At 38.7% G+C, this 26,132-nt stretch overlaps 2 protein-coding genes across 2 annotated transcripts in view; one reads left to right on the top strand and one right to left on the bottom strand.

Annotated features, from left to right (window-relative positions):
- Positions 1 to 567: 567 nt before the first annotated feature.
- Positions 568 to 8,910, top strand: SLC16A14 (solute carrier family 16 member 14; the record flags this gene model as incomplete). Its single annotated transcript, XM_082003454.1, has 4 exons — positions 568 to 829; positions 1,682 to 1,825; positions 6,064 to 7,059; positions 8,762 to 8,910. The coding sequence occupies 4 exons, from the start codon at positions 568 to 570 to the stop codon at positions 8,908 to 8,910; spliced, it is 1,551 nt and encodes a 516-aa protein (XP_081859580.1).
- Positions 8,911 to 12,653: 3,743 nt separating this feature from the next.
- Positions 12,654 to 26,132, bottom strand: part of FBXO36 (F-box protein 36) — a gene marked incomplete at its 3' end in the record, with an annotated part of 28,096 nt that continues 14,617 nt past the window's right edge. Inside the window, exons 2-4 of the mRNA XM_082003453.1 lie at positions 22,002 to 22,110; positions 16,842 to 17,014; positions 12,654 to 12,845 (exon numbers count right to left, since the gene is read on the bottom strand). Of these exons, the coding sequence (XP_081859579.1) occupies positions 12,654 to 12,845; positions 16,842 to 17,014; positions 22,002 to 22,110 (474 nt within the window). The remainder of the gene's footprint in view (positions 12,846 to 16,841; positions 17,015 to 22,001; positions 22,111 to 26,132) is intronic.

Genomic DNA, 26,132 nt, shown 5'->3' with positions numbered 1-26,132 from the left:
AAATCTTTATCTTTCTCTATCTTCACTGTTGTTCTTCCACTACTAAGGAAGAAATACATCTCAAAACTGATTTCCTCTGAAAAGATATGGTAATTTCATCTACCTGCCTCTTCAGGATTTCTTTTTTTTATTCCAAGCTTTAGCAACTTGAACACAAAGGCACATAATCTTACTGGCACAGCAGAGGGTGATACAGAGAAGGAATATACAGAGAGACACCAGTCTTTTTTTGTGACCACAGTCAGCCCATGAAGAGTGAGTGCTCTCAGCCACCTACAAGTAAGTAAAATATAAAGTAATGGAAATAATGCAGCCTGTCAACCCATAAATACTCCTGCATAGGCAGCCATGACAATAAAGTACACAAATACATTAATTAGGGAATTTTCTAAGCATTTTACATTCGAACAATGAAAACCCAGTATTTGCTTTACAACTGCACTAAACCACCATAGTGAAATATAGTTGTGATTTATGCTATTCACTATAACCAAACTACAAAATCTGATTATTTTGTATGTATTTTGAAGGTATTTACTGCATTTGTTTCAGAATACTGTGGAGAAAATGTATGCTAGTCGAGAGGATATTGGGTACGATTTTGGAGATGACTCGAAAGTTGGAAGTAAGCCAATTAAGCCTAATCCAAACATCGATGGAGGATGGGCTTGGATGATTGTACTTTCCTCCTTCCTTGTGCACATACTTATCATGGGGTCCCAAATGGCCCTTGGAATACTCAACATGGAATGGCTTGAAGAGTTTAATCAAAGTCGTGGCTTAACAGCGTGGGTTAGCTCCCTTAGCATGGGCATTACACTTATTGTAGGTATGTTCCAGCATAATTTATTTCAAAACCACATAGACTTGTTTGCTACTCATCCCTCAAAGTATTTTCTTACAGTTTTCCAATTTGTTATGAGAGCTGCCCAACTTCTCCTGAGTTGCCTTTTTGAAGTCACCAGGACAAATTTTACAAGTTAGAGGGAGACAGGGCACAACAGGGAAGATAATAGGGAAAACAATTAGATGGGGTGACAGCATGAGCAGGAAAAAGGATGCCTGTGACTTGAGGGCCTTGCTGGAATCAAGAAAACAGATCATCTGTGAAGCTTGTGGTCCTCCCTGTACTCTGTCTGGGAGGAGAAATTGTTGAATTTGGACAGTTTGTATTTCAGTTTGGCAGCTGAGCTAAAATTTATTTTTTAAGCTGTGGTTGTATCAACCCCAAATAATACCTGGAGGGCTCTGTTTGTGTATATGTGTATACACACATCTCTGTCTCCCTAAATTAAGATTGAAAAAGTTGTGTTTAGGTCTGCCTACAATATTCCACTGGAAACAAAATGTTTATTTTCTAGTTATTTGTGAAAAAGGCCTGCACTCACACAGCATTAGTATTGGGAACAACAGTTTCAGTTTCTTCTTTGGTTTGAACTGTTCCTTCTTCACAGAGTAACTTTGATTTTAGGTCCTACTGGTATTTGCTAAGTAGTTGGTTGGTTGGTTGGTTGAATTTTTCTTTCCACAATTTTAAACATTAATAGGGAAAATAAACTGAACTGCATGAGTAGCCCTATGTTTAACATTTTGCTTAAAACATTAAAAATCTTTGTGTGAAAAAATATAAAGTGTAGAGAATTAAATAAAAAATACAGCATTTTTTCATGTTCTTTAACAGGTCCTTTCATTGGTTTATTCATCAGCATGTGTGGGTGCCGCAAGACAGCTATAATTGGAGGGATATTGAATGCCCTAGGTTGGATACTGAGTGCCTATGCCTCAGATGTGCACTACCTCTTCCTTACGTTTGGAGTGACAGCCGGTAAGAGCTGTACTAACGTTTGAAAGTTCTTTCAATTATTTTTTATTCCTTTGAAGGTCATCTGAGTGAGTAAAGAGGGAAGTTAGACTGCAGAGTTATTCCAGCTTTTCTTTCACACTCTTCATGGCCTGTAATCTTTTCAGAAATCTCTATTTACTCAATGGATTTGGCCTAATGACTTTTGTTGTCATTTAAATCTGCCATGTGAAGATGGCAATTTTATCAGTTTCTCCCAAGTGGATATATCAGATGGCATTTTTGATTAGAATAATTAATATAACCAAAACTCTAACAAGTGGAATTTAAAGATGGTATAGTACTGATGAAATGTATACCTAGCTAACTCCTCTGTCCCAGGAAGAAACAGCAAATGTTTTCTACAGGAGCTGCTCCACATTAATAAAATACCAGATTGTGATAACTATGTGCTGCTTCAAAACCCTTTTTAAAGGTTGTTGTCAGTTAACTCTGGTAGGCAGCTAAGCTTCACAGAGCTGCTCACTCACTCTCCTGCAGTGGGGTGGGGAAGAGAATCAGAAGGGTAAAAGTGAGATAAAGACAGTTTAATAGGTAAAGCAGAAGCTGTGCACACAAACAAAGCAAAATAAGGAATTAATTCATTACTTCCCATGGGCAGGCAAATGTTCAGCCATTTCCAGTAAAGCGCGGCTTCACCATTACTTAACTACGTAACAGTTACTACTTCACAGCAGTAGCTGTTACTTGGGAAGACAAATGCCCTAAGTCCGAACGTACCCCCTTCCTCCTCCTCTCCCCAGTTTTGCTGCTGAGCACGACATCAAATGGTATGGGATATCCATTAGGTCAGTTGGGGTCAGCTGTCCCACTGTGTCCCCTCCCCGCTTCTTGTGCACCCCCAGCCCACTTGCTGGCCGGGCCACCTGAGAAACAGAAAAGGCCTTGATGCTGTGTAAGTACTGACCAGCAACAGCTACAACATCCCTGTGTTGTCAACAGTGTTTGGGTCACAAATCCCAAACATAGCACCACACTAGCTACTATGAAGAAAATTAACTCTATCCTCAGCCCGAATTAGGACAATGTATGTGGCCGTATTTCATATGTAGTTTCTAATAAAGGTTATTCAGATTACATCAACAACCACTAGTAAATAGCAACTAATTCTGCTACATGTTTTTACAATGAAAATCACTGAAAGAAGTAGTATTTTGTCATTTTTATTGGAATTAGGTCTCTAGAAAAGCTTTGTTTGTGTAAGAACCCAATCAAAATATGAAAAGGCATGCGTGTTTAGGCGTCTTTCTTGAAAACTAACAGATCCTTAGGGCCTGAATGCTCAGTTTCTAGCAAAATGTAGCTTCTTCTGAAAAAAAATTAGTTACTTTAAGAAAGTTATGTAGAAGAACCCAGTGTTACCTAGTTAAAGTACTACTCCATTTTATTAACTGTTCATTTCTGGAAGGAGATACTGTCAATAGATATGAAACAAAAATGTTAAAGTGATCCAAGTAAGAAATACAAAATTTGGCCTTTAATTATTATCTGAGCAACACTGAGCTTTCAAGGGACTTTGAAATATTATTCACTCCATGGACAACATGGCCAGTTATGTTTGCAAATGAAGCATGGTACCTATGTTTTGTCTGTGATAGACGGAGGTGTTATGAAAAAAATTGTTTGCAATGCTAATAATAGCTTCAGTACCCTCCATTCCCTCAAACTACCCTTTCACAGAATTTCATAGAGATCTGCAGAATTTCTGTACATAATTTTTTATCTAGCTTTCTGGATGGAAAAAAGTTGAAACCAGCAAGGATCACTGTGATGACTCTTAATACCACCATACCATAGATTTGAGTAATGTTGTAAATTCCTAAACCGAAAACAATAATTACAGGCAGGGTTCTGCCCTTTTTGGTATTTCTGTTTCCATATATGTGGAACAGAATCAAGCAGACAGGAATCTACAATCTCTTTCTCTCAGCCCTTGCTGCTTTTCAGAAAGAACATACCCAAAATACCAGATAAGAAGGCAGAGACTATGCAGAGAATTTAAAGAGGGGTGAAAACCATATTTTCAGAAAAAATCTGAGGCAAATTTTTACATGAGCAGAGAAGTGAGATGTTGTTGCAGGAGTAATTCTGGCCAGAAAAACCAGTGTAGAGATGCCTGAGACGTTTCTCGCAGCTCCATGAGACCTCCGTTCACCGTCCCCTCGCGCACCATCCCCTCACTCGCTGTCCCCTCACCACCCCCTCACTCGCTCGCCATCTCCTCACTCACTGTCCCTGCACTCACCATGTCCTCCCGCACCCATCACCTCAGTCCCTGTGCACTCACTCCCATCCCCTTGCTCACGGTCACCTCACTCTCGGCCACCGCAGGGAAGTTTCTTTCATGTTCTCATGGCCACTAGCTGTAAGACTGCCGTCCGCTTACGGTGGCTGCCTCCTGCTACCATCTCTTCCGGGCCTCCACGCAGAGCTCGCGGGCTCACTCATGGCTGACCCGCCGTGCCAGATACCCTCACGCAGTCCGTCCCTATGGTCCCAGCCTCGTCCCCCCGGCCGCAGCCGCCCTGCCGCCTCAGCTTGCATCCCCAAAGTGCCCGTCACCTCAGCGTGGTTCCCCTTCCCCGGCTCCTCACAGCCTTGTCCCCTCACCTCCTGGTCCACCGCTTCCTCCCAGCTCCCCATAGCACAGGACGGGGGGCAGCGGAGCTGCCTTGCCCCCACCCATCCTGGGAGCCCTGGGGCGGGCGCCTGCGGCCGCTGGCAGCGGGGGGTCCCTCCGGGCCGGGGGCGAAGCGCCCCTGAGGCCCCGCACAGGGCAGGGAGCGCGGAGCCGGCCCAGCCGCTGCCATTGCCGCGCTGGGCCACAAACCCGTGAGGAAAAGGAGCGGAGAGGCCTGTGGCCCTGTATTTACCTGTGGAGGTGACGTGCCTTTGCGTGTAATCAGACTACGTTTTGCTGTGTAGCCCACCGAATGAGAAGATAAAACAATTTAAAAGATGTCGTTTTTCTCGGGATGCACAGGGAAGCGCAGTAAACACCAAGGCAAGCGTGAGCCCGGCCTGTGTTTTCACAGCAGCCAGCGGCAGGCCGGTCTGACGAGGCAGGCAGTCTTCTGGGGGCAGAGAGATTTCCGTAGAGTTTGTGGCTGCATCTGGGGAGGGAGATCTTGTGCAAAATAAAAACTTGATCATGTATTTGCATAGCAAAGAGATAAACACTTCTAAGAAGCAAAACAAGTCAGCCCTGATCACGGTACACTGCCATGATGTTGAGGTGCTTTTTTCAGGCTTTGCTGGAATCCCTGATCTTTCTCTGATCTCGCTGTAGCTAGATCACGCTGTAGCTGCATGCAGGTACATTATCAGCTATTTAGGAAAACTTTTAAGCCCAAAACACTCTTCTAAATTATGATCACAGTGAATTTGGAAGCATCTTCTGCATACACCTCTTCCAGTCGAAATCCCCTCTGTCAGGAATTTGCTGTGAGAAAAACTGGGAACTGTTACTTTAATGATGCATTTGCACAACTCTCAACACTCTCTGCCTGAAATAGGTACAATGAATACCCTGTTTTTTAACTAATATGAGGGATTTTCTACAAAATTAGAACTCTGCCTTTTAAGAATACGCCTGTGCAGCTACTGAGTGGCCCTCCCTGGCCCTCCCTGGAGTGCCCAAAGAGAAACCTGGAAGCCACCCAAGGTCCCACCACCCGGCTAAACCCCCTGTGCTGGCTCCTGAAACGTATCTCGCAGTTACAAAGCAAGGCCGAAAACTCAGTCTGGATCTTCATTGCTGGTGAACTTAGGCAAAAGCAACAAGATGTGCCCACTAAACAATTTCTGGTTGCTGATACAATCAGATGCAAGTACTATTAAGTGCAGGTATTTCAAAATAGGGCTTGTTTATGTTTGTCCCTACATTAACTGTCACTGATTTATTGTGGGATGTTTGGGACCTTCCAGTGGTGTCATGCTGAACTGACGTAAAGGTTTTATCTTCCATGTGTTTCAGTTTTTCCAGCAGTTAAATAGCAGCATTGTATTCTCACTGGAATGACTATTGCAAATTTTGGTAAATACTATAAGGCAGAAATGAAAGCTAACATGAGAACTGAATATTTATTCTTGGGTTTACTCCTACGTTCGCACAAAAGTTAGGAATAAACCTGATTTGTTTTTCACTACTTTTTATCTTGTCAGCAAGAAGTTCTGATTGATTTCCGTTTTTATTTCCATAGGCATTGGAAGTGGCATGGTTTATCTGCCTGCGGTGGTCATGGTAGGGCAGTATTTTCAGAAGAGAAGAGCGCTTGCACAAGGACTCAGTACCACAGGAACAGGGTTTGGAGCTTTCCTAATGACTGCCTTACTGAAGTACCTCTGCACCGAATTTGGGTGGAGGAATGCCATGTTCATCCAGGGCGCCATCTCCCTGAACCTTTGTGTCTGCGGGGCGCTTATGAGACCATTCTCTCCCAAAGACGTTGTTAGTGAAAAATACATTGTAAAAAATAATAGTGAAGATAATCAGGCAAAAGCTCTGTCCCATTCTGCAGAGACTATAAAATCTAATGGAGTCCTCAGTGAAGAACCGGAAAAAAAAGAAGAGGCAACAAATGAAGAAGTGCTTGACAGTGTTCAGCACATAGAAATTGGAGGTAAATCTAGAAGCGGAAGGAATATGTACGGACTGCGCATTCTTAAGACAGCAAGCCAGCTGATGGTTACAGTCAGGAAGGGCTTTGCAATATGGTACTCCAGCTACTTTGGAGCTGCATCATTGTTTACCAATAGAGTATTTGTGGCCTTTATAATTTGGGCTTTGTTTGCCTATAGCAGCTTTGTCATTCCCTTTATTCATCTTCCAGAAATAGTCAAGCAGTACAACTTATCTAGTCAGAACAATATATTTCCTTTGACATCCATTATAGCCATTGTTCATATTTTTGGTAAAGTGATCCTTGGAATTATCTCTGATCTACCATGCATCAGCACGTGGAATGTCTTCCTCATGGCTAACTTCACCCTGGTCACCTGCATTCTTACTTTGCCACTAATGCAAACATACGTTAGCCTGGCTGTGGTTTGTGCTCTGATAGGATTTTCTAGCGGCTATTTTTCTCTAATGCCCGTCGTGACTGAAGATTTAGTTGGAACTAAACACCTTGCAAATGCCTATGGCATCATCATTTGTGCCAACGGAATATCTGCATTGTTTGGACCACCCTTTGCAGGTAAAAAGTTCAAATTGCTAACCAACAGATGTTTGTATAATAACTGCGTGACTTGTTATATTATTAAGCTTTCTTATGTTATGAGCACGTGTAGTTAACAAAATTACAGCTGCTCCAGAATGGACCGTAACATCCAGCTTTACATTGTACAAATTCACAGAGCACATTTGCTGGGTACCAGCTCACTATACGCATGTGACAAATTACAATGCTTGCAAATAACCCCAAATCTATTACAGTCTATACTTTCAATGGTATGTTTCTGAAAATATTATCATACACTTTTTTAAAATGAGAAAGGTTTAACTCATTTTTATGTGTTTTGTGCAGTATATGCACTATAGATACTCATGCCTCTATCTAGATGAAAAAATGATGAGTAGTTTTCAGGGTGGGCAGGTGTTTGTACCATAGTATAACCCTCAAGAACTATAAAGTGTGTTTGGGTGTCACCACTCTAAGCTGCCGATGGATGTGTTGATTTAACTAACTTAGCTTTGCCTTCCTTCAGCCAGAAATAATCTACTTTGGGGACTGCACTGCTCATAATCTCTTTACCGCCATCCCCTGCAGAAGGTAGAAGTGTATGTATGTTATCCATAGTTACTTAGGTTTAAACAAACATTCATTATAAATTTTCTCATAGAACGAGGCGGGGAAGTACAGAAGAGATATAGGTACTGATTGTCAGTACTATAGCCAGACTACAGCTATCTTTTGTGGAGATGCAAATCAGAAGAAAGCGGTAAGAAACCTTTTGAGTCATGGCCGTGGTCAGCCAGGCACGAGGCTGAGCTGAAGGTATTAGCAGCACAAGCAACCCTGAAAAGCGAGAACGCTCTCACCTTCTCCCCGCCACCGAGTGAGGCGACACGATTTAGAAGAAAGATCATTCAGTGCCCTTTGAAAAGTAGCAGTGTTTTACTCAACCGTATAATTCTTTCAGCACCTGTCAGTCTGTGCTGAATGTGTCTTTGTATTTGGTCATTAGTATCGAAGCAAATAGGATGCAATTAGTTGAAGTAAAAAAAGCTTCTGATCTTGAGGTTACATGGCAATGCAATCAGCATGACATGAGGGAATTTTACTATTTTGGGTTCTCAAACCTTTCTGAAGTAACTTTAACATATTTTTGCAAAAGAATTAAAGCTGGAATGGGAGTCATTGCAGTACTGAGATTGTATCTCTTGAAAAGTCTTTTATCAGTATGTGAGTCTTTGAGAAGGCTCTTGGGAATGTGTTTGCTTGCACAAGGCACAGCATTTGAACTAGCCTGCAGTATCAGGCATTTTACAAAGACAGAATAGGGTGGAAGAACTAATTGGTTTGGGATTCCAAAATGCCTATTTTAAAGTCAGACCTGTGATGACTTGTTTGAAAAATGTACAGTTTTAGAGAGAAGGTTGCTTCGCTGCTTAGGATGGCACATAGCTAGCGTCCCATTTTAAGACTCCCATGACACTTAAATGAGAGGATAGGTTTTGCACTGGGTTTGGGTTTTGGTGAATGGACAAGAGATTTTGTTAATACAATTCCATTTGTAGCATCTAGAGGAACATTTGTAGCATCTCTTTTTTCCACAAAACTTCTGTGGATTGACTGAAATGTCATGACAGGAATGTACACTATTTTTTGTATTTTCCCATGCAATGTAGCTTGTTGTCAAGCTTTGTAACAAGCATGTTTTGTCCTTATTTTGCAGGTTGGATCTATGACATCACACATAAATACGATTTTTCTTTTTACATATGTGGCTTGCTATATATGGTGGGAATAATATTTTTACTTATACAACCTTGTATTCAAAAGAAACAACCAAGAGAAAAATCTATGGAAGAAGCACAAGCATAGAACAAATTCCAGAAGTTTTTTACAGAATTTTTTTGTTTTCATGTTTTGATTGTATGATGGTATGAAGCTGTTTTTCTTATGGAACCAACCACATTGAGCTGTACTTAAGTGAAAAGCAAATATGCTCCAAAATGCTAATAAATTATTAGAAATATGCTTTTAAAGTGAGCTAAGATCTTTGACTTTAGAACTAACAAATATAGTGATAAAAACCACCCTGCTAATCTTTTGTAACTGGAACAATGCTAGGAACCTTTACCCTTGCTTTTCTCTCAACTTTTCACTACTACCCATTGGTGAAACTTCATTGACTGCAGTGCAGTTACTCCTGATTTACACTAGTCCTACAAGAGAATTTGGTCAGGATATGAATGATTTGTAAAAGTCCTTCCTAGTATGTATTCCGTCTGATAAAAGATCAGTTACTGAGTATGAGAAAATGATTGTATTTCTTACCTGGCTAGTCAAATGCTGTTGAAATGCTAGTACAATAATTCAATTAATTCAGTGTATAAAAATTACTATTTCTGTGATGCAAAACTGAAGAAAAGTTCTTATATTTTTCTGAAATGACTCTACTTCAAGGATTTTTTATTTTATTTTTTTAAAGTATGAACTGCATAATGAAGTAGCCATCCTGAATACAGAGGCTGCATTATAAATGCCGTGACACTTAATGCACCTGGAGTAAAACAAACATAAAAGCAAAAACTGGCAACATATGGAAAATATTATTGTTATTCACAAACTAGAAAATATTTTCAGAAACAGTTTGGTTTCCTTTGCCTAGAGGTATTGTAGAACTATGTAACATTGCCATTGACTCCTTCCATGGGACTTCATCGGTACTTCAACAGTACTAAAGAAACAAGAGTTGGGCAAAATTGGCCAAATATAGTTTTAGAAAGAACTGGACTACAGCATACTAAATTTTGTTACAATTAATTTAATAACAAAACCTATTATTATTATGAGCAGTAAGTGTTGCTGCTTGTAATGTACACCATGAACTGTCTAAGACTGGTCATGTTTGAGATGTTTATTCACTAGAAACTTAGATAATGCAGAGCATGGAAGAGCTAAAGAAAGACCATTTAAAATATTCAAATAAATTTTCTTAAACAACATTAAGCACCTGGTAATCAATGCAGAATGTTTTGTATGGTGGTACAAGACATAGTTTTTTCAGCTTTGAGAAGTGAGTCTGATGTTAATTTTCCTATCAAATAGAAGTCACTGTAGGTTTTTTTCCTGCTAGCTTTATGGAAGTTTTTTTATGACAAATCAGATTCTTTGTTTAATACTGATACATGCTGCTGTAATTCTTTAAAAACAATTGATACTATTCAATTATATTGAACAAACACTGGGAAACAGTTCAGTATGCAACAATATCATTAGACAGATCTTTTTTTATAGCTGCAGCGTTGGTTAAAAAAAAAGCTTTGGACTGCAACTCATATTGTATATTGGAATTCACCAGCTTCTTAGTTTCACACTTCTACAGCTGTTGGCAGGGACATACTTTAAAATAGATCACTGAAATGAGCCAAGTTAAAAAAGAAAACCCCAAACTCCTTTAAGATTTAGATCAGTTCATTCATACAGGATAGTTATGTATGGCCTTTAAAATTCATATTAGAACAACCGAGGTGGCAGTGAACGGCAACACATGATGTGAACACGCAGTCAGTAATTTATTAAAATCAGCTTTTTCATTGGAGAAAATGTTAGTTAATGTAAACACTTTCACATCAGTTCTTTTGTTACGGGTTTAATGTTGTCTTGGTGTGAATGCTGCTGCTAGCTTATTTTAACTGAGCTATCTTTTATTAGTGAAATATATATATTGAAGTGATGATTTTCCTCAGTTTCCTTTTTTTTTTTTTGAAAGATATGTACCCTTCATACTTAGATCTTCACTTTGTCTTTTGTCAAAATCGACTTTATTTGCATATTACTGTAAGGAATTATATGTTGTTCACTTACGATATCTGCAGTGTATCTTTCTGTAGAAGTCCTTACTGGGCCATATGATGGGAATAAACTTACATAACCCAAAACAGCACTTTCTGTTCATTTACTGATTAAGTTCATTTTTTTAAACTTAAAAATGAAGATTCTCCTGCAAAATTATTGTTCTTATTTCTCGTAACAGAAGGGACAGGTACATTATTGATCAAGGAGAAGGGAAGGTGGGCTGACAAAATCAAGTTAAATTAGGATTTAAAATTAATAATCATTCAGTCTGTATTGGCTAGCATGGGTTCTAGTTTCCCAACCTGAAACTCCTAAATCTGTTATGAGAGCACAAGCTAAGAAAAAAATTCATTGGTGGTAAATTGACAGAAAGTGAGAAAAGAGGGTCTGTTGTTTACTAGCTCTGCTCACATGCTGTAGTGCTTAAAATCATCTCTCTGAAGCAAAATTATATTTTATAGCGTTTTATTACACACAACAAAAATTTTATAATACAGTATTTTATGCACATCATGAAATTTGTATTTGTCATGTCCTAAAAGGAAATAGTCACAAAGAGGAAAGAAAATACTTAAGTGTTTCTTCTATCTAAAGATCTACAATCACCAAGTGCTTCAAGAATATTGGTATATAGTTGTGGAACAAAATATTCTTAATCTAAATTAGCAAGTATCTTGTAAGAATTAAAATACTGCTTTGTAAAGAAACAATGATATAAGAACCCTGTATTCATACCTTTTAATCAATTTATAAAATTCAAGTTTAATATTTGACATGTTAAAAAACTGTAAACTTAATACACTCTTCAAATATTACACTATTATAGCCAAATACTGCAATCACTGTTTTTAATACTCAGGTCTTAAGTCTAGTCAATGGCAAATGATGTATCACTGGCTAGTAATCAACTGGTACTTTCAGAGTAATAATATCTGGCCTCTTAATTACTGAAGTTGATTGTTGGAGCAAGTCAGTCATGTCAGTAAGAACGGCCTTCGTCTTACAACACTCTTAAGTAACCATTGTTATAATCTTGTAGGATAGCAAATGTCTCTTATCAGAACTCGAACAACGGAAGCCCGTTAGTTTCAGAAGTTCCTGCATCAGCAACATCAAGGAAAAAATTTGCCCATACACCATTCTGGCAGAGTGCCTCAAACATGATTTTAATGGATTGTCCAAGATGAGGATGATCATTTGATCCACACCCTCAGTCACCAAAGAAGTTTCTTCTTGTTGACAAAATTACTATGTGCTTGAAGTTTAGATAATTAATTTTAAAACATCTTAACACACATCAAACTCTGGAACCAGCTACATGTTATTTGCCTATAAACACTGCAAATTTATCATGGTGGACAGTGAAAACCTCAGCATTCATCAGGAGTTTTTGTAGTAGGAAATGATAGATGGTTTTCTGTGAAGGTAATAATGACAGTGCCATAGCAATCTGATAGAAGACATGGAGCATGTATAGCATATATACAAAATAGAGAAGTCAGAATGAAGAAGTACAAAGAAGCCACAGCCTTTTCTACTGCTAGTAACTGTTACGATGCTGACTATAATACAATTTCAGGATGCCCAACATATTAAACGTTGCATTTTTTACATGTTGCTCCTAGTAAGCCCTATTTTGGTTTTCCTCTTTCAACCCTCTAGAATAATCTGCTTTCCCTGGTAAAGAACAGAAGTCAATATATCTGACCTGATAAACAACAAAACCATACCTTAAACCAATTGCTTCAATGAAAAATGCATCTTTACTTGGTTAGTTTTTTGTTCTGAACATCTTGTTTCTGCCTCCTCCTTCGGAGCTGCAGCTGTAGCTGAAGTCTGTTTGTGAAGAAGAATTGTTTCCAGCCCATTTCCTGAGCAAGTTCTTTCATTTCAGGTGTAATTGTGTCACACAAGTTCTCCACAATGTTTTCCCATAGCGTGTTACTGTTACATATCTAGTTGTAAGAGAAAGTAAAGGCTTAAAATCACAATTTGCCTTACTTATCACCGATTATTTTGCTACACAAAATGTGCTTAGACAACACAGCCACTTTGTATGAAGGTCACTTGCACTGCATGCTGCCCACCTATCTTGAAAGGCGCAGTATTAGTTAAAACTCACAATGACATCAGTGGAAGTTTTGCCTAGCGTTGCCAATGCAAGATATTGCATGTTCTTCTGTGAAAAATTTGAGAAGCTTCTTTTGGTATTCTACCACGGGCCTTTCTGCCACACTAAAAGCAGTTGTAACGCCACATGCGCTCCTGGCACGTAAGTCAAACAGCCCCACCGAAATCAGTGAAGCTGTGTAAGATTATGCCAAAGAACGTGTTGGGATGTAGAAATCACATTACAAATACAAATCTGTTTTCAAGAAAGGTCAAAGGAGCAAATTGCCTTTGGACTTACAATAGAAATGCAATTTTAGGAAGCTTTCAGATGGACTGTAAGGATTAAGTCTGTTTCTCAGGAGATCACAGATCATTAAGGTTGGAAAAGCCCTTTAAGATCATCAAGTCCAACCATCAACCCACCACCACCGTGCTTCCCTCTTTCAGAACAACTCAATAAACAGAATTCAGGTGGAAATATTATATTGTAAACAGGAAGAAAAACTTGTGTTACATGACAGAACCAATCACAGAAAAAGAACTGGGAAGATACTCTGTGTGGTTGTATATTATCTACCCGTTACAGGTTATACCAGAGCACAGTAACATTGGTTCTTCTGCCAAACATTCCACTTTTCTAAATGTGTAATTGCAGGGATGCAAGTGGGGTTGTACTGGATTGCTCCAATGCAAGCGTCTGTCGCAAGCAGTAACGGAAAGAGAAAAGGCAAAGTCCTGGTATAACTTCCGTCACACACTGCTGATGTAGCTGGATGCCTCAGACGATTTAATTCACTAACTACAGCAAAGCTGTATCGGGGTATGTCTGGTTCTATTTTTGCTGCTCTTGAGTTGTGCAAGTGCTCGTGCTGCAGGCACGCACCGCGTGCTGGCGTATCTGCTCAAGGCAACGCGGGGATTATGGGGGGAAAAATTGCTGTAGAAGTCCTGAAATGAAACGGCATGCATTTTTAAAGTTTTCTTTGAATTTCTGCTCGCTCTCCGTCTCTCACCATTCTGCTCCTCCTATGAAAACTGGACACCACGAGGTTAAAAATGGCGGCGACGGCGTTTCGTACCGTCTGTTTGTATTTCCAAATACAGTGTTCGATTAAAAAAAACCCAACCCAAAACAGAAAGAAAAAAGATAATCACTGTCATCTTTGTGCTTTCCTTCCCGTGCCAACGGCTTCTGACTTGCGTCATAACCGTCAGCTCGCGCCTCCCGTACGGGAGGAGGCGCCCCGCGCGCCGGCAGCGCGCCCCCTGGCGCTGGCGTGGGGGCGCCGGCTGCCCCGCCGCGAGCCGCTCCGCCGGCCCCCGCGAAGCCGTTCCGGCTCCTTCGGCTGCTTCGTTTTGCCCGTTTTGGCTGCCTCAGGACCGCGCACCAAACGACCTAAACCAGCCCTCCCCTGCGCTTGCGCTGAGAGCATCACAGCGCGCGAGTCTGCGGCAAAAGCACCTGGAAAACTGCTACGGCGCTCCCCGGTGGTGTCCGCGTTAGGACCCGCGCAGGTGCTGCTTTTGAGATGGAGCGTCTTTTACAATACTTAAAAATAGTACCCGGTGAAATGCTTTGAAACGCGTCTTGAAAGCATCCGAGCACGCGGGAGAGCAGGATTTACGCTCAGAACCACACAGCCCGAGCCATGCCGTGCTCTGGGCAGCAAATGGAGATGCCGCTTTAGTTCAGCCTAGCAGGACGCGTTGCACGAGATGGACGTACGGAGCCTTTCATGCTCCACTTTTCAGTCCTGAGTGCAGAGACCTTTCTATTTTTCCCTATTTGAAAATCTGAATATGCTGTTCTATAATTCCACACAGAGCAGCGCTCCAGCCTACGCATAAATTAGTCTGAAAATTCATAGCATTGGGGCAAATTTTTAATTCCTTAAAAAGACTGCTGAAATGAGAGAAAGAGCGCACGGCGTTGCTAATTGCGATAGGTTATTTCATTGTGCCAAAATCTTACCTTTATTATTATGCCAGTTAATTCTTTCTAGGATTTCCTGAAATTCCAAAATACCCAAGGCTTTGGGTTAAACTAATGAAAAGTTTACTGCCCTCCACAGTACCTCATCCTAACCCATTCACGCTCTGCAAACGACAGATGGATTCCAAATATCCTTATAATAATTTCCTGACCTCCCTTCTATCCCTTCTCTTCCTCTCCTTTAGTTGTTTTTATTCTCTCATCCTCTATTTGTTGTTTCCCAGTCACAATATCAACCGTTTTATCTTCAAACTGAAATAAAGCCCAGAACTCAGCAGGCTTATCTACTTGCATCAGCCCCTCATCTCTAAATTCATGACATGCTCTATTTTCCTATCTTGCCCGTTTCTCCTGTGCGTGCTTTATGCCGTCTCCTATTTCTTGGGCTCACTCGAACTCACTCTCGCCAAAGCATCTACAGTGTCTTCGCAGCCACACCACAGGAACAGCAGTACACCCATGCCCTCTTGAACTGCCAGCAGTCTCCCACAGAACTTTTTTTTGAAATCTTGGGCCACATAGCCTCAAAATAAAACAAACCCTGTGAGTAATTTCATCCTGATACAATTTGGAGATGTATTTTGTATCAGAAACATGTCCTGTTCTCCCAACTAAAAGGTTGATCTGTCTCTGAAGTCTTTCAGAGAATATCTAGCTGTCACATAAGACTCAAGATGACTAAACCTGTTGTTATCTTCCTCCTAAGGTCTCCCCATTACTTATGCCTTCAGTAACCGTACAACCCATAACTTGGCAGGCTTCATTCTAGGCTCCTACAGCACCCCTGGGAAAAAGAATAAAGTTATTTTTCTCTTTAATATGCTTCTCTTCCTATTTTTCATAAGCTAAATCCCTTTCCTCCCCCTGCCCGAGTTACTGCAGCAGCCTTTTCTCAGGCTCTGACAGGGACAGAAAATGCAGACCTGCAAAATAAGCTTCCTGGATCACAGCTCTGAATATATTATCTTTCCATCCCTCCAACTACCTGATCCTGCACACACCAGGAAGCTGGAATAGACAACCTCTCGAAGGCCTTTCCAACACAGTTTAAGTAATCCTATGACTGTCTCTTTTCGTGCCGACAGATTTGCCCTTGTGCTCCTGGGACTTCCAAGCTACCCTTCCCTACTTGTTACCCCTCGTTCAGCATTGAGAGGCTACCCTCAGCTCCTCTCAAACAATACTGGCAACTTCTATTCACTCTTTAAAGCTTCAATTCAACATGTTCATACTATTTCCCGTACTTTCCTGACAGTTGGAAAGAGCTTCCTAGCAAGCAAGCAAGCATCATCTCTTTCTCCTCCCGTGTTTCTTACAGCTCCTTGCTGCGAGGTCTACAAAAACCTTGAAAAAATCCCTTTCCTTGTGCTCCTGGCTTTTGTCAAAGACTTCAGATGTAAGCTCCCTAGGAATGGCAATGATTTTTTGTTTGTTAATGAGTCTAGCGTAAGGGGACCCTCGTTCATGGTTGAAGTTTCTAAGACGTTATAATAATACAAATCATAACGCAAAGCATAGGTTTTACATTTCAAATACTTAATCCTGGAAGTGGGGTGTAACACCCCACCAAGGGTTACAATGGAATTATCTAGATCATTGTCTTTATTATATGCAATAAAAGTTTGCAGGATAAGCACAGTCTCTCTAACAGCCTTTCTAAGATCTAGTTTTTATTGCACCCATTCAGTTGTTTGTATACAGATGATTAATTTATTGTCTAATAAATTTAAGCAAAGCAGACAGATTGAGGATTATGTTAAATGTGAGATGCTGCTGCACAGCAACGCTAATAATTTTAAATAATTTTATAATAATTTATATATTTGTTTTTTGTGTTTTGTTTTACCATTTCAAATCTGCGTGAAACTTGAGAAAGCCTGGCAATATCTTCAAGCTCCAGAAAGGAAATGATGTACAGGAGCAGCGGGACAGGAAGCCGTTCCAGGAAGTCATAGTTACCTCGGCACAGATTGAGGACGTGTTCCAGAACTTTGGCACCAAACACTATAGCAATCTGAACTGTGATAAAAAAAACAGACAACAAAAACAATAAACCCAAGAAACAACAGACTTGTAAAAGCCTGAAATTTCTTCCCAATAATCCCACATTATTCACACACACCTTAAAAAAAAACAGTGAAAAGTCAGCTCAATTTTTTTTAATGTTTTCTAGAGAAAATAACATACAATATCTTATACTGAATGCTAGTAATTTATAGTTTTTCAGTTAATCTGAAGAGTCACTAGTGACATCCAGGAAGCCTGAGCAGTAAAACAAGGCTTTCGTTAAAAAACTGTACATTGTCTAGCGTACAGCAAACTCTTGTCTCAGCTGAGGAACATTAAAACAGCAGCGAAGCTGAACTGAAACTTGTCCAGATGTATTTTGTCCACTTTTCCACATACATATATATTTATTTACATAAAGACGGTGCTATTTACTCAGGAGGAGGTTAATGAAACAACTGAAAAAATACTTCAGTTGTATGCTTTGGGGAAAATAGTGATGGCGCTGACATTAACAGACCCTGTAGTTCTGCTTCTTATTTTATGTAGGTACAGTTAAACCACTAAAATGAAAGTGAAGACAGTTATCTTCTACAGTGACATGACATTTTTTGACTCATCCACCTTGTGATCCAGTACGATGCCAAATTCTTTTTCTATACTATACTTTTCTGCTACTTAGTGAGCTACTCCTCATCATACATCATACTCCCCATCCCTGCATTCATATAGTTGATTATTTCCACTTCAGTGTCCAACTTGGAACTTTAAGACTGTTTCTTCAGATCATTTATCTATTTTATCAAATTGCTTTAAAAAAAAAAAATAGTTCATTAGAAAACAGGATCCTGAATTCAATTTGCTACACTTCTAAGGAATGATCAGTGGTAAAGTTTGGAGCTGAATGTTGTTTTCGAAGATCTGATGATATGAATGCGGTCATCCAGATTTGTAAAGGACTTTTTTTTTTTCTTTCTTTCTTCTTTTGATATAGGGGCAAAATCAGAATTACTATTTTATGTATTATGAAATTCTAATGCATCCTAAGTGTGGCTTTTTGGTGTTGTGGGTTTGGGGAGTTTTTGTTTTGTTTTCTTAACCAACTAGAGTCTATCTTCTCATGTGTGTTAAAATTATGAAAAGAGAGAGAAACAGAATCATGGAAGTTGAAACTATACTGACTATAGACAGTAAGTGCATCCAATTTTGATACAGCAGTTTTCCTTCCAGCATATTTTCTAAGATTAGTTACGAAACTCAAGCTTACGTGAATACATTTGAAAGAGCTTTCCAAATTACAAGATTTCACATGTTAAGATTTTTTCTTCTCTTTTTGCTCGAATATTCCTAAGGTAATTACGTAGAAGGAAGCTACTGCCTCGTGTTCCTTCATGTCTTTGGGTAGATGGCCCAATACTGTTCAAGCTTTCTTTTCTGTTGCTGTATCATACTGCAAGTGCAGTTTGCTGTTGGTTCTCATTTGCTTTTTTGCTTTCCAAGCCTCTCAGTTCTAAGTTCTATATAGTTGGTAATTTTCCTCAAATTCCTTATGCAAGCACAAAAATGATCTACACAGTCAACTAAAAACTGGCTGGCTGATCTAATTCAAGCTGATACGTAAGAATGATCCAAATCTTCACATACTAGGAATGACAATGATAATGTTTGTAGCGTGCATCTATTCCATGTTGATTAAGCAGGCTATCACATGAATATTTTCTGCTCCTTGAGTTTTTCTTGAAAATTATTTATTTCTAGAAATAATAATGTGACCTGGTTTGGCTATTTTAAAATATGTTTATCTGTATTAATCTTGCTTTATAAATGTATCTGCAGCTAATGGTGAACTAACTGTGAAAGTACATTGAACTTCAAGTTTTCTGTGACACTTTTATCCTACGAATGCTAGATACCACTTGGTCACTTTTACTATTCACTCAACCAAAAATGTAAATAGACCTCTCTTCTCTTGCCCTACACTATCATAAATTAATTTTCCACCTTTGCAAAGCCATAATGAAAATCTAGTCATATACAAAATCTTGCTCTTTCTTCTTGGCTCTATCAAGATGATGAGAAGAAACTAATGATACATTACTTCACTGTCCAAAAAGAAAAGAAAACATTTGAAAACAAACAAGGATGTTTACAGCTGTATGGTAGTTAATGTAAATTTACTAAAATGTTAATATTTATTATAAAATATTTACTACAGTTTTCTATTGGATGCTTCAAATGCCTGTATGCTATATTGATAACATGTTTCATTTGCAGGGGTACTATTCTGCCTATGCCCATTAGAAATAACGTAAGCACCCTTTTCTTTTTTTTTAAAATAAATTTTCTCTAAAAATCTCCAACCATGTGAAAACAGAAAAAAAGTTAGGAATGAGAACCAGGAGATAACAGGAAAAACTAATACTTTGCAATGGAGAAATATCCTCATTTGGGAAAAAAAAATCAATAAGGATAACTAGAATATTATTCCAGGATATATATATTTGTGGAGAATTATGGGGAAAAAAAAACCCCAATCTGTGAATACTTAGGAGAACAGCAGCAAAGCTTCTCTAACAGGAGGCCAGAAGGAGGTGTGAAAACATCTGATCGTGTGGAACAGCAAGGGCTATGGACAGAAACAATATAAATATAACAATACAACTTCTCCCAAATGTAGTAATTTTATATTAGTAATACTTTTATTTATGTTAGCATTTTTCTGAAAACAAAACACTTTTATATTAAAATTTTACTAAAATCCAGAGGGAAAACCCCATGTATGATTTTAAAGGCAATTTTAGAAGGAGGAAGAAATGACTAAATGTTAGGAAAGAATGGCAAATGTGGCTTTCAATACTTCCTATGGGATAGGAAACCTCTGAACCACCAATAACACTTTTCAAGAAAAAGCAGACAGATCCTGCTTGTAAGCTACTGAAAACACACAGGATATCATTAGAAAACTGTATGTTAACAAGAATTTAACTATTTGAATCATTGTACCCCACTAATCTAAAACAGATGTTTTATTGTGACATTGTATTAATATCAAATGCCACAGGAAAATCATACAGTATAAGCAATGAAGAAAAAACTCAAGCTAAAATCCTCACCATTATATATTTGCATATCAAATCTGCTCTATGAGGTAAATAAAAAAAAAATTTAAAATAAAACCACCGAAACTTAAATTGCTAAAGTTAAGCTATAAATTCTATGTAAATCTTGGCAAAAAGCTATAGAAGGCTACTTCTCTGAAAGCTCAAGTTTATAAAAATTGGTAATCGGTTTTGTCAAATTAAAATGTGGTGCAACTCTTTGCCTCAACTAATGGAGTGATTATAAATACCTACTGCAACAAAGCATAGCGTGTTTAAAAGCTCCCTGAGCACTAGCCAATTCAACAGGCAGCCCATATTCTATTGGGTCATGATACAGTCATTGCCCTTCTAGTCAAAACAAGTAGTAATAATGGGAATTAAGGATTTGTTTTGTTACAGGCTGTGAGTGCTGACTGAAACTTTTGCCATGGTTTGTGCATATATCCAGTCACCTGAGCTCAGCGTGTGCAGCCTTTCCATCAACGGAGCATGAACAGCAGTCACGTGCGACCTCCCTACCCAGCTGCTTAAGGAACTGTTATTATTTCAGACGAATCACTTGAAATTGGTCTGTTGTGAAAGTTATAATGGGAACCAGAAATACAAACCTAAGCGTAGAAATGCAGACCACTAAGGCGCCAGGGCTAAAAGTCTCTTGATTGTGCTGTAGGAAGCGTTAGATTTTAATAAACAAAGCATAGGAAACCTGTGTTGGTCTTATTTCAGACCCTAAATGAAGACACACTCAAGGTTACATTTGAAAACAGGTACATTCTATTGAGGAAAGTTTTACCCTTTCCCCTACCCCCCGAGATTCTTCTTGGGAAAGCAAGACCTCCTCTGCCTAGGTGTAAATAAGATGATGTCTACCAGAGCTTTTGATGAGGAAAACAGGACTTTATTTGGAAATGACATCTTTCAAGTTCATCATAAAAATCGGGTAAATATGAAATCATCTGTAACTAAAGTTTTTTATGTCTGTACATAATCAGAATACAAGAGCAGCTTATTAAAAAAAAAAAAAATCTCACCAAAGCAAGGTGTTTGAGTGCTACCTATTCTCTTGGACTACAAAAGCTTCAGATATCAATCCAGTCCCTGCAGGTGCAGTAATGAAGTTCTCCATTTTCAGATCAGGCCATAGCTCAGACCTCAGCTCTTTGCTGCAGTTGCTGAATTCATGTGTCTTTAGGTTAGTGTTTTCGGGAGACTGTTTCCTCTGTGAGCCATGACCAACCATACCTTGTGACACAATATCTCTTAAAACTAATGCATTACTGAGAGCCAAGACTGTAAGAAGATGCAGAGCAATAACTACTTGGGGGACATAGTTTGGGAAAAAGCGTAATTATTTCCGATGTCTGAGTGGCAAGTCTGTCAGAAACAGGTTGGAAAAGAGCTCTCTCAATCTTCATTTTGAGGTTTATTTAGTGGTGTCCCCACTGCCTTTATTTTCTGGCTGTATGCTCCTAAAGTCTTGTGGCACTTGTATAGTCCCAAGTACCTGTTGCCCTTGGTGTTACTTACGTTAAATCAGATTGGGAATCCAGGTGGTTCATGACATGGCCATAAAACCAAATGTGCTGGTACAGAGCATTATAAGGATGGAGCTATAAGCAATGAAAAAATTGCTTCCTGGCCCATTTTTGTTGCTACTACCTCTGCCACTGTCTTATAATGAAACTAGCAATGTTGCTGGGATTTATCCTGTATTTACATTTACTGTCATGTCTTTTTGTTTTTCTAGTAACCATACATTAATTTATATTAATAAATTCATACAAAAAAGCCTGTTAGCCAAAGCAATCACATCTTTCATCGAAGTTATTACAGATTAATATTGCTACATTATTCCATTATATGCCACAGCAAATTTGTAATTATTATTGTCATCTTACTATGAAGAGATGAATCATCCAAAAAATCCTGCCGGGATTCTTTAATTTCTCCAGGTCTTGATTCACGAAATTCATTCCTAAGTGAGATTTTCCACCACCTGAAAATTACCTACAATTGTGGAAGAAGAAAAAGGGAAAGAAAAAGAAGAAATTAATATCAAGCACCATGAGATAAACACATTGCTAAAATTCAGGACTCCAGTTATGTAAATATTGCTGCAGCTCCAAAACAAAGTTATCATAAGAGATCCGACCATGGTTACATTACCCGCGGCCCTGCAACATGCTTCAGAGGACAACAGACATCCCAAAATGCACCTAGACAAGTGTGAAATATTTTTACGTACATACAGAGAAAATGTTCCCAACCCCTGCGTGCAAACTGTTTGTAGAAATTAAAACACGTTTAATGACATCTCCACTTGCAAAACTATAAGCATTCTCTTTTTGTTTTTCATTTAGTCACAGAAACACAATTCATCGGGCATTAAATTACGTGGTTAAGTAGAAATACCCATTCAAAATCGAAATTAACAGCTCAGCACTCAGACTGTCCGAAGACTCTGGAAAAAGCTCTCCAGAAGTGCACATTCAACTCACATTTTCAGAGTCAGAAAAAGAAGAGAAAGCCCGCGTTACAAAGCATGCAACCGAGACAAAAGATCAATACGAACAGTAAATTACGTAGCTATGAAATGACGGAGAACCAGTGGCCCTGGCTATCAGTAATTTTTCCAGCGTTCTCTTAAAACATTACATATGTGCTTGATCAGTGTGTCAGCTTTTAATATCGACTTCTGTTTGGTTGCTGTCAAAGCTGAGTCTACAGGAGAGGAAAGCTGTAATCGTGTCCCTTCCTTCACACAAGTTATTAATCATACATTAATAAATACTTTTCAGTCTGGGATATACAGTACAATAAAATTAAGTGTATACAGACAGCAGATGCTCACCCAAATTCTGCACTGGTGTAAGCAAGATGAACTTTTCACAGTAAGTATTCTGTATATTTTTTCTTTAGTATTTTGTGGGTATGAGTGTATTTATCTATAGTATGTTTACATATACACAGGTGTACAAGAACAGATTTAATCCAAACACTACAGTGTGCATATATGTCTACAGACTCTTGGCTTACACAAGCCAACCAACCCTAAAATGGAACACTAAGTTAATATTCTACAAATTAAATACCTCTCTCCTATTTTTAAAGCAATTACAGTAGATGTTTTAACATGGCTATAAGAATTTACTTTCTTGTAGTATGATTGTACAATTATAAATTCCAAAGCATTTTAATACTAATTGAAACACGCCAAAACTTCAAAAAATTACAGAAATACATATTTCAATAATATCTCCTCTTCTTAATTGTTATACTAGGAAGCACACCGCAACACAACTATCTGCCAGAATGGGAAGATCAGTGCGACACGCAGAGGCACGGGAAAGGTAAAATATTCAAGTAGTTATGTTAAATGCCACTGTGTATTTTCCAGACTTTATTCCTTGATTTACTGTGGAACAAACTGTCAATAGCACTATTCCATTTAAAAATTTCCTTACGTACAAATACCCAGGACAAACTACGGTTACCTTGGTGATTTGCTGGCACATGGTTATTTCAAAGAAAAATATTGCATAGATTTTGTAATACCTATACTTTTTGCACGGATTAAAAAATGAAGAATGGAAAGTATTGTAAGTACATCCTGGTTAACATGGATACGTTTCATTCTCGACATCATTTAGAGGTGCAAGTGTTAAAGGAATTCACTACCACATTGCTTACTCCACTGGCATTGCTTCATGAAAAAAAAGAGAGAAGAGGAAGGAATGAGCAGAAGCAAATCTGAACAGCAGCACCCAGCCGAGGCTTTGGATAAAAAGTCATAGGAATTTAAACAAACAAAAAAACCCCTAAAATGTTTAAGTGAAAATTAGGAACAAATAAATTATTTAGGAAGTATCATCAAAATTAATCTGGACTGTACATTAGCAGAAGCATAGTACTATTTACATTGCATGAAGAAAAAAATATTTGAAGTTCGTCATATGGTAAGCCATCTTTTAACGATGCCGGTCTCAACCTTCCCTTAATTTAATCTATTTTGGAAGTTATAGAACTAAGAGACGAGTCTCCCATGACAGACTCATGCTGTGTAATGAGAAACCTCTGGGGGAAGCTGAAGACAGACAGTGCGACTTGTTATAAAGGCCCATATGAGAAACCGTTTCCTTCTCCAATATACATTTTTTAGGATTTCAAACTTCTCCAGACTCAGCTTTCTGCTTTGCTTAAAACTAGTAACTCAAAATATAATTTCTCAGATTACAGGTTATTTGGAGATTCTTTTTCCCTATTTTTCTCTTAAATTATTCTACTTTAAACAGTTAAACATTCATTGGAGGAGGAAGGAGACTCCAGAGTCTAGAAAATAGTGCTTGCTGTGATTTAGGAGATCTGGATTCAAATATTTTCCTCTGTCCCAGGTGAATGGCCTAAATCCCCAGTCTTTCTTTTTGGCCTTGTATTTGTCACTGCGGTCCAAGCTCTCATTCCCCTGTGCAGTGAAGGAGCCATTATGTCTTCTACTGGAAAAAGCACTCGCATTTCTCAGTCAGTCTTAAGTGACTTGACCTCTGCTAAATCATTTCTCCCAGGCTGTCTTATCCCATATTCTACTACTTTTCCACAGATTAAAAAGAAAATAATCTCTGCTTTTGGCTGGGTTTTGTAGATTGGAAGAGCCTATAAAAATTCAGGTTGCCTTATTATTTTATTTCAAAATTAGAGTATTCAAACGCTTCTGTCCCTCATTTTATCTCATTTTATCTTGCAGAATATTGCTGCATTTTTGCCACAATTTCAAATAAATCTATTATTTTTAAATCATTCCATTTTCATGTACCTCAGTATAGAAATCACCCATTTCACCCTCACATAAATCTTTACAAAAGTGGAATAAATATCAACATTACCGAAACATCTTCAAGGAGCTAACACATGTTTCCAAAGCCACGATCTCTATACCTAAATATCTTTCAGTTAACTGATCGCTTGAAGCCAGTATCAGTTAATCTGTTGCCTAAGGGTTTGTAAACCTAAGCTCAATTTCCAAGCCATGAAGTCGTCAAATGCCTTCATTAAATATATATATTTTTTTTAATTCTAAAATTAATTAGCATAGTGAAAACTACCAGCTTACCTGCTTCCTTCACCTTTCCAGCCCCTGTTAGTGTAGGTGCAATCTACTTATGAAAAAGCACTCCTCCTGTCGTAGCTTTTTCTACTCGTATTCTAAGATAGCTGCAGCTAACTGCGAAGCTGATGCTATAGTACCGTAAAGTTTTTCACACAGTTGCAGCTACGTTCACCCTACAGCTTTGACTGCAGAAGCAATAAAGGAAAATTTTAATAGGACAACGAAATCTTTAGGCTTAGACCGAGCTATGCTTGTTTTGCAGGTGACTGAAGCTTAGGCTCCTACGTAATTTTAAAAAATGCAAAATAGATACCTTAAAATTTTACTCACTTTTCACCAAGAGGCGGCAACCATGTACTAGATCTAAACTACGAAACCAAGTAGCACCAACAATGCACAGGTATTTGCAAAGGAACCAAAATAAAATGTTAAATAACTTTAGAAAGAGCTAGAGTGAGGCTATCCTTCTGCATTGACACCGATGCAGCGAAGGCAAAGGCTATTTTGATCCCTGTGGGATAAGCTGTTGGAGAACGGTAACACACACGGGCAATTGTTGCACGTAAGGCTACTAATGGCATATCGTGATTAACTTAGAAGCAAGAATGCAGATCTTGTGGAACTGAAGAATCTGTTAAGTCTCTTTTTCTCCTCCTGCCTCCACCACCGGTTACATTCTTGGCAATGACAAGATACCCTTTGTTTAAATAATATTCCCGCTGTGCCTCCGTGCCTGTGTGTTGCTTGTTATGCTGTATCTCACAAGATGCTGTGAAACAGTTACAGAAATCGATAGTTACAGAGGTGACATTTCACAAATATTACCACTATTCATACCATGATCTTGGCACAGTTACACAGCAACTTTTTTTCTAATAATTTCTTCACTGTCTCTGCACAAAAGAAAATGGCAGTCGCTCTCACA

The sequence above is a fragment of the Phaethon aethereus genome, assembly GCF_964289735.1.
Source record: "Phaethon aethereus genome assembly, chromosome: 9".
Classification (NCBI taxonomy): domain Eukaryota; kingdom Metazoa; phylum Chordata; class Aves; order Phaethontiformes; family Phaethontidae; genus Phaethon; species Phaethon aethereus.
Note: the sequence above shows the minus strand (reverse complement) of the source record. Positions and strands in the feature narration are given on the sequence as shown.